Genomic DNA, 9,285 nt, shown 5'->3' with positions numbered 1-9,285 from the left:
TTAACCTCCTTTAATATCTTTCCACATTGCAGCTACAGCTATCTTTCAAAAGCATATCTGATTATATATGGTTCCTTTGTTAAACCTGCATTTCCATTGTTCTTTGGACAAAGATGCAAATCAAAAGGCTAGAAGCTCTCTGGGATTTGTCCTCTTCCTTTATCTTTAGCCTCTTCTAGCTTATTTTCCCCCCTTTTCTATGTATTTTAACCACTCTGGATTTCCTTCAGGTTCTCAGAGAGTACCTATTCCCTTCTATTTCATGACCCTCACACGGGCTGTTTCCATCTACCTGGCATCCTAATTCAGTACTCATAAATCCAAGTACACACACACACACACACACACACACAAATATTTGCCCACCAGTGCACTCCTGAGAATTAATTCTTTAATGTTCTTCATATCCCATCTAAATCATCAGTTCCTCAGGGACAGACCTGAGACCTTTTGGCCACCCACTCACAGCATCTTGGCCTTACTTCCAGCCAGATTTTTACCACATTTATCCTAAAACATTCACTTCCCTAAAGACATAAAGTGGGATGCTAAGAGACATATTTTGCAGTCACATAAGCATAACCCAGAAGTGTGAGAGATTTATTGCTTCCCATAAAAATGCCATCATCCAGTGCTCCTCCCATTGTTTCAGAAATAGATCATTCTGAGGCCCATGCCTGGTGGCGAGGGGAGGAAGGCTTGTTTCCAAAGCAGTGGACAGATAAGCAACACATCCTTCTATTGGGTTTGTTTTCTCCTTGCTTTGCTTCAGTCTCACTGATCATTCACTCCTGTTCCCTGGCATCACTTTTCCACAGTAATCCCTTTATCTCAGTCCCTAATTTTTGAGGTAGACCTTAGGCTAAGACAGTTGGCACCAGTGTAACGCTTGAAAGCAGCTCTTCAGATGAAATGCTAGAAGTGAATCACTCAACAGCACACAACGACAAGGACAGTATGATTAGACGTGAGCTGGGTGGTAACACTTGGTATGCGGTAACTTCACATTACAAGACGCACTGATGGAGGCTGGGATGAGGGAAACCTGGGAGGTGAAAGATTGTCTGATAAAGTAGTGGTGGCATCAGAACACTATAGACCACCTGCCTTATCAAGGTCATTATCATCTCCACATTACCACGTGCAAATGTCAATTCTCAGTCTTATCTTACTGGAACTAATAACATTATTTGATACAGTTGATAATTAGTTCTTTCTTAGCCTCTGGTAGTACTTAGAAAACACTGTCTCTAGTTCTTATATTTCACAGGCAATTTTCCTTAATATTTTATGGTTCCTGTGAATTTGATCAACCTCAGAATATTAGAAAGTTCTAGGGCTCAGTTCTTAATCTTGTTCTTTTCAGTGTCATCCCTCACTCCCTAGGTGATATAATACAGTCTCATGGATTTTAATACCAGTTATTCTGGGGATACTTCATTTTATATCTCCAATTCTTACTTCACCTCTATACACCAGACGTTTATCCAAATTGCTTATCCAACATCTCCACTGGCTATTTAAGAGATATCACAAGATCTATTTTTGATACCTTTTCTCTATCTGCATTTACACAAAATCCGTCAACATTCCTATTAGCTTTTCCTGGGAAAGATATCCAAAACCTGATTACTTTTCACTACCTTGACATCCTAGTCCAAATCGTATTGCTCATCAACACTTATCTGGATTATTGCATCATAACTGGTCTCCAAATTCCATCCTTGCCCCTGATATATACTATTCTATGCAGTTGCTACCATGATAATCTTAAACACAAATCAACTAATGTCATTTCTTTACTCAAAACCATGTGATTTATCTGTATTTTGCTCCATCCCAGTCCTTATTAATTGCCTAAATGACTGTACAAGTCCCACTCCTGGCTAACTCTCTGACCTCCTGTCTTGTAATTCTTCCCGTGCTCATGCTACTCTAACCATACTTGATTTTTTGATGTTCCTCAGTCATGTTTTTCCCAAAATGTCTAAATGGCTCACTTTCTTTTATTTTTTTTATTTTTCATGTCTTAGTGTAAATATTACTGCTTAAAAAAATTACACCCTTTTAGAGCATTGCTCTGTATCATATGTTACTTCTTTAATTTTGTTTATAACATTTATTATCACCTCTGGATAATTGTTTATGGTCTGATTGACCCTTATACAATGCCCATTCTTTGAAAGCAAGGTCTGCACTTTATTTAATTTCTATTCCTTAGCACTGTCTGAGACATAATGTGTGTTAAAAAATTTGTTTTGATAGAATCAATCAATGCTGGTTCAATTTCTATTTACTCAACTAAGCTAATATAATCTCTTTAAGTTTCTTTAAATATATGTCAATATCCCTAGACAGAGTTTTTCTCTTACTTCTCTATCTTTTTTGAAGAGTTAGAACACTTCCATTATATGAGCAAAAGCAGTTACATCTATCATTACAGGTCATATCCTGTGTGTGTGTCATACCATAAGTAACTTTTTTCTTTCCTTCCTATGCTTTATTCTCCTAGGACAAGGCAGTGAATGGAGCAGATATTTAACAAATAGTCCTAAATGACAAAAAGACAATATTAGTAATTTTTGGCAAAAAGGCTGTCATTGTAAACAACTACCGAGTTTACTTGAATGAATAATGACGCTCTATCCAAACAAGAATGGTTATTATACTATTTGCGATAAAGTTTCACTCAATAAAATTTTATTGTGGAAAATTGCTCTAATACAAAAATTTAAATCAACATTATAGCAGATTACTCCATTTCATTTATGGAAGCACTGAAATGTCCAATTGGATTATGATGCTAAATTCCTATGGCTGAATCTCAAAGCTATCCATTATGTGGTTCCATCTCTCCTTCCATCATCTAAAAACTTTATTTCACACTATTCCAGTATAATACTAAGATCAGTTTTACCTTTAAAAAAACATGCCTATGCCCACATGACTGCTTTTATTGATTGTGTCCCGAAATCATAGAAAGCCATTTCTTCTCAACATGACCCACTCAAAGTGTAACCATCGTACAAAGTCTAGCCAGAGATCTATCTTTCCTCTGAAGCCCTTTATGATTATTCTAACTTAGTAATAATATTCTTACAAGAACAGATGCATTCCATATTACACAACTAATTAATTAATTTATCAATTTTGTTTTAAAGTTATTTATTAGGGTTTGCTTAATCTCCTAACCTACAATATAAACTACATAAGGGCCCAAACCACATTGCTTATAAAATTAATAAATGAATTTGGCTAAAAGCAATGCAAACTTGATAATATCAAACAAATAAAATAGGAGTTTATTTCTCTTATATTATAAGAATGCTATAGGTCAACAACTCAGGATAGGAATTATGTCTCAAAGACATCAGCATCCTACACTCCTTCAATCTTGTCTTCCCACAATCCTTAGTGTCTTTGCTTTTTCCCTTATGAAAAGTGCCTTATGATTTCAAGATGGATGCAAAACCATCAGACTTCAAGCACAGGCTCCAGGCAGGACAAAGAAAATAAAGCAGAAGGAGTAGTGTAGCAGCTAAAGGACTTTCCCCTGGAAAAGATGTTCTGTGTATTGGGAAGGAAGCAATATCCAAGGACCTTTGCCCTGTAATATTGACACAAACTATGACAATTCACCCAGTGAGTGCATTTCTAACAAGCTCGCAGATATGGTCCGTGCCCCACACTCTGAGTAGCAAATTACATATTATACTTTTAAAAACATATACTATCATCTAAGACCTGCTCAGGTTCATATAAGCACTCTGCTTTTTAGCTAGCTGAGTGATCCTGAGCAATATTTTTGACTGTCAATTTTCCCATCTGTAAGCTGACGATAACAATAAAACTGATTTTATAGGTCCTAATTAAAGAAAATTAAATTCCATAATATGAATGTGAAGCATTTAACATAATGGTTATCCCAAAAGAAGTATTCAGTTCCTTTTTAGCAACTTCTGATATTTGTATCTTTATAACCTAAAGCCAGCATTTTCCAAAGTGCCTTCCATGATATATTCAAAGCTGTTCCCTAATAAACATAATAATAATTTTGGAAAAAACCTGGGCTAACTGGATTTAACTAAATTAAAGCATCTAAAAAGCTCCATTATAAGTAGACTTTCTGAAATCTTGTAATTTGCCAATATGATTTGTAAGGAAGTCTCCAAGACTCACTCAAGAGATTAGAATAGCAGTTACTCTTGAGAAGTGTAGTGTCAGGAAGGGGACACGAGGGAAACTTCCAGAACACTGGAAACATTCTACTTCTTGATCTGAGTGCTGATTATTCAAGTGGTTACATCTGAGGCAATTTATTGAGATGTGTATTTATCTATGCTGTGTAGACTTTTTATAGGTATATTATATTTCAATAAACTTTTTATAAGCTTGAAAATACAAGAAAAGGCTCTTAGAGTTTCATAGAGAGAAACAGCAAGAAGGAGCTATTAGTCTCAGAGAGAGAAGAGTAGAGGTGAGATCCTATTACATGGCAGGTAGGGATGTGAAACTAATCTGCTCAGGTACTGTTACCCCAAGCTGATGTTGTCTTACAGTACTCAGCCTCCTATCTCAGTTCTTATTCTTTTCTAGAATAAAAAACCCCTCACCAATTTATAAGGTTCCTACCTTGCAAAAAAACAGATAAAAGAAAAAACAGTCTAGTCTTTTCAGGATGAGTATATCTCACTTTGCATAAGCAAAACTATAGCAATTCTGACATTCAAAAACAAAAGGGGAAAAACTCGTCATTCCATATGTAGGTATATAAAGTGAAAAAATGGTAGTTGTACCTAGTTCTAAGATAGAAAAACAATCTCCTCAGTAAATATAGTAAATAAACAATAATATATTGTTCGTTTTAAGAAGGACAAAGTGGCCTCGGCGCGCGCATTGGCTGCCCCGCCCGCAGGCCGGCTTGGGACGGGCTCTCCGCGGAGCCGCTCGCTGCATGGTAGAGTCTGGTGCCCCCGCCGCCGCCTGCCGAGCCGCAGCCGCCCCGCCACCGCCGCCACCGTCCCCTGCCCTGCCGCCGCTTGTGTCGCCGCTGCCTGTATCGCCGCCGCCTCGGGACCGGCTGTATGATTAGGCCACAATCTTCAATGAGTAAACATAGCCCTCAGTTCTGTGGTGTTCTTGGTCACACATTTATGGAGTTTCTGAAGGGCAGTGGAGATTACTGCCAGGCACAGCACGACCTGTATGCAGACAAGTGAACTGTAGAAATTCATTACTACTCCACCAAGAAGCCCCCGTAAGAGTGGTTAACCTGGACACAGAAGTGTTGAATTGAAATCCACAGAGCATTTTACACGAGTTCTGACCTGGATGGGGTAAACCTCAGTGCACTTCCTTTCTCTTGCCTCAGTATTACTGGATTGAAGAATTGCTGCTTCTTGTTAGGAGGTTCATTTCATTTCCCATTACCCCCAGCTTCATACTCAAAGCACTGAGAATTTCAAGTGGAGTATATTGAAGTAGACTCAGTTTCTTTGCATCATTTCTATATTCAGTTTTTTAAATTCTTTCATAACCCTACTGAGTGTTTTTAAACTAAATTAACATGGCTCGAATGAACCGCCCAGCTCCTGTGGAAGTCACATACAAGAACATGAGATTTCTTATTACACACAATCCGACCAATGCAACCTTAAACAAATTCATAGAGGAACTTAAGAAGTATGGAGTTACCACAATAGTAAGAGTGTGTGAAGCAACTTATGACACTACTCTCGTGGAGAAAGAAGGCATCCATGTTCTCGACTGGCCTTTTGATGATGGTGCACCGCCATCCAACCAGATTGTTGATGACTGGTTAAGTCTTGTGAAAATTAAGTTTCGTGAAGAACCTGGTTGTTGTATTGCTGTTCATTGTGTTGCAGGCCTTGGGAGAGCTCCGGTGCTTGTCGCCCTAGCATTAATTGAAGGTGGGATGAAATATGAAGATGCAGTACAGTTCATAAGACAAAAGCGGCGTGGGGCTTTTAACAGCAAGCAACTTTTGTATTTGGAAAAGTATCGTCCAAAAATGCGGCTGCGCTTCAAAGACTCCAACGGTCATAGAAACAACTGTTGCGTTCAATAAAACTAGGGTGCCTGATGCCATTGCCTAGAGAGGAGCTTGAGACAGGACCTAAGTTATCGTACATGTTAGCCAATCTGTTGGCTTGGTGGCTAAGTCTAAGGAAGCTTCCTAGGAGTATTAAAAAGCAGTTTTACCAGGCCACAAGCTTAACAGAATTGTAGCCTCTATGTTTGGTTTACGATCAACCTGTTTGGACACTTAGCAAAAAGATTATTGCTGTTCAGCATTTAAAATGTATTTATCATTTGTACCAATTGACCTTTTCTGAAATCATGCAGTGTTGAGTTGTGTCTTCAAAATTCCCATGCCAGAATCTTATCAATATATAAGAAATTTAGAAAGATTAGGTGCCAAAATACCCAGCACAATACTTGTAAATTTTTCGTATCCTACAGAAACTAAAATCCCAGGAACTGTGAACACTCTGGACCTTGTGTGGTTTATTCCTTCAGCCATTTCAAACATGAAAGTAGGGCCTGTATGGTTACTTGCCTGCTCACTTTACGTTTACATCCCCCACGTTCAGACCAGTGTACATCAGGTTTGCTCAATTTTCTTTTTTTTTTGGATTTTTACCAAGTCTTACAGTTATTATTTAATGTCTTTCTATAAAAGTCATTTTGTGCTGTTATGGGAAACCTCCATTTTGAAAATCTACATTGTACAGAAGCACATGTCTTTAATGTCTCCAGACAAAAAAGCCTTACAGTTAATTTTAATGTTTGCACTTTGGGGTGCAACTTACAGGGAGGGCCTGAAAAGAATGGGAGGGGGCTTTAAGTATTTTTAGTAAAATGTTGCCTTTGTCTTGTGCAGAACATGTAGAATATGCTCTTTAATTTAGTAAATATTTTTTTAAAAGTTAGAGATGCTTTGTTATTGTAGCTAAAGCAATTCTTAATCATAAAATTTCTGAAATTCTTGTAATTTTTTTTCATACTTATCTGAAGTTGTTTACCAACTTATTTTTGTTTGAAGTGTGATTTTTCTTTTCCTTCTCTTCCCAACCTCTCTTGCAAAAAAAAAAAGTGGGTTTCTGCTAATGAATTGAGCAGATATCTAATATTTTATATGCCTTTTGAGCTGTGTAACTTAATATTTGGATACTTGATAATTTGTTTTATTATGTAATTGATAAAATGGTGATGTGTATTAATGTTAGTTCAACCATATATTTATACTGTCTGGGAATGTGTGGTTATAGTTCTGTGGGAGAAATAATTTGTCAGTGTTCACCAGCTTGTAAAAATCTACTGCGAGAGCTTAAACATCTAAATAAATAATGAAATGCATCTATCATCAAAAAAAAAAAAAAAAAAAGGACAAAGTCATTAAACAGTCAAAAGATAACATATCAATTTTCTTCTAAGGAAGAAGTGCGAAAGTTGTTAATGTAAAATGAATTATAAATTCTCTCCGTGATTTTAATATGACGTTTCTGGTTTTATACGTAAAACAGACAAGCAAACAGAAAAACATAAAAAATAAGCAAAACTCTGACATCATCAGACCATAAAATTGTCCCCACATTGAAATAGTTTCTTGGTCTATTTCTGGCTTTGAACGATGTGGCTGTGACCACACTGAAGAAATGTATGTAATTCATACCAGAAGCATGATGGAGAGGCTACTAAAAAGCCAAAGCTATTCTATAGAAGACTTCCAGCCCCTAATTTCACCTGTGCGCATTGCATTTCCTCTAGGACTTTAGGAAGTTTAGAAATATTCTAAGTGTGGGCTTGAAGAGTGAGTCTGGATATTTTGGCAATTGCCAGGCAAATCAGAAGATTAAACTGATTGCTTTTTTAATATCCATTAAACTATTAGTATTTCCAAAATAACACAGTTTGCAGTTTTTCAGCAACCCTAGATAAACATATTCTCAGATGAATTCTTGGAAAAGGTTTGTTAGGTCTTTTTGAGTCCAATGGCATCATATAACTCATTCATTCCTGAGAAACAGAATTATGAGCCCAATCACTCTGACTGAGTAAATCAGTTTCCATAGATGTCATTCTTAGAATTCTGCTTCATAGTTGCAATGGCTAAGTGTGTTCAAATTAAAGAATTATTAAAAGTTTAGTTTAAGTATATAAAAACATATAAACCATTTGAAGGAATGTATTATATTGAGGATATTAATTATATATTTGTGCATTGTGTCACAAGCATTTTCACGACTTTTGTTTGTTTTTTTGTTTGTATATTTGATTTTAGTGGATTTACAAGTAAATATTTTTTAAAGATGTAGGCAAATTAATCAATCCATTATTTTCTGATTCCTCAGTTTTGTCTCATACTTCGAAAGCCTTTTCCATCTAAGGTCATTATATATAGAATAAAAAGCAACTGTGTTTTCTCTCTAGAACCCATAGGGCTCCTTTTCTGTTTTGGTGTTTACATCTCTGACTCACTTGGAAATTATTTTTGTGTAAGGAGTGGGGTAGATCTAGACTTCACTTTTTCTGCCTGATGGGTACCCTGTCGTCCCAGTAACAATTTTTGAACAATCTGCTCCCCACTCCACATTCAATGTCATGTCTATATGTCTGGGTATATTTATTGATTCTTAGTTACATATCACTGATCTGTTTACATGATTTAATTACTCTTGTTTATTTACTATGATTTTATTATATGTTCATTATCTTGATTGATTGAGATTATATCTCCCAACCATTTAACATTTTACTTGTAAAATCCACTTTTCAAATTTAACATTAATTGCCATTAAGGACATCTTTCCACGTTAATAAATATAGGAAAGCATCATCAATTGCAGACATAGATTACACAGATTGCAAAGAGCATGTATATGATTCTATATTGCAACACCAAAAGAATGATATGTTGGCCTTGAATGTTATAAACATATTCTGTAATATCGTATACCCCGAATGTTAGCACAGAGTATCTCTAAGTTGTAGGTTGGCAGTAGAATGGATATACTTATACTTATTTTCTGTTTTTGTGTTTTTTTCTCTATTTTCTAAATTATTTGTTGATTATTTAAGCTTATTAGTAAGCTTTTTTTTCTTCTCCTCTTCAAAACCTCTATTGATCTTCTTTCCTTAAGAAAGATAAGAGATTTCATAGTACAGCATTTAAAAAATGTCCTTCACCATCTGACCACAAAATACCTCTCCACCCACGTTGAATTTTTCACATTGAACTGAATATCCTATATTCTTCTATTT

General features: G+C 36.1%; 1 protein-coding gene across 1 annotated transcript; it reads left to right on the top strand.

The window, feature by feature from the left end:
* The first annotated feature begins 5,566 nt into the window (after positions 1-5,566).
* On the top strand, positions 5,567-7,258 carry LOC103549621 (protein tyrosine phosphatase type IVA 1). The gene has a single exon (XM_070611863.1). It carries the CDS (start codon positions 5,567-5,569, stop codon positions 6,086-6,088), a length of 522 nt encoding a protein of 173 aa, XP_070467964.1. The 3' UTR covers positions 6,089-7,258.
* The last annotated feature ends 2,027 nt before the right edge of the window (positions 7,259-9,285 follow it).

Source organism: Equus przewalskii, chromosome 1 (assembly GCF_037783145.1).
Source record: "Equus przewalskii isolate Varuska chromosome 1, EquPr2, whole genome shotgun sequence".
Taxonomy (NCBI): domain Eukaryota; kingdom Metazoa; phylum Chordata; class Mammalia; order Perissodactyla; family Equidae; genus Equus; species Equus przewalskii.
This window is presented reverse-complemented; position numbering and strand designations above follow the sequence as displayed.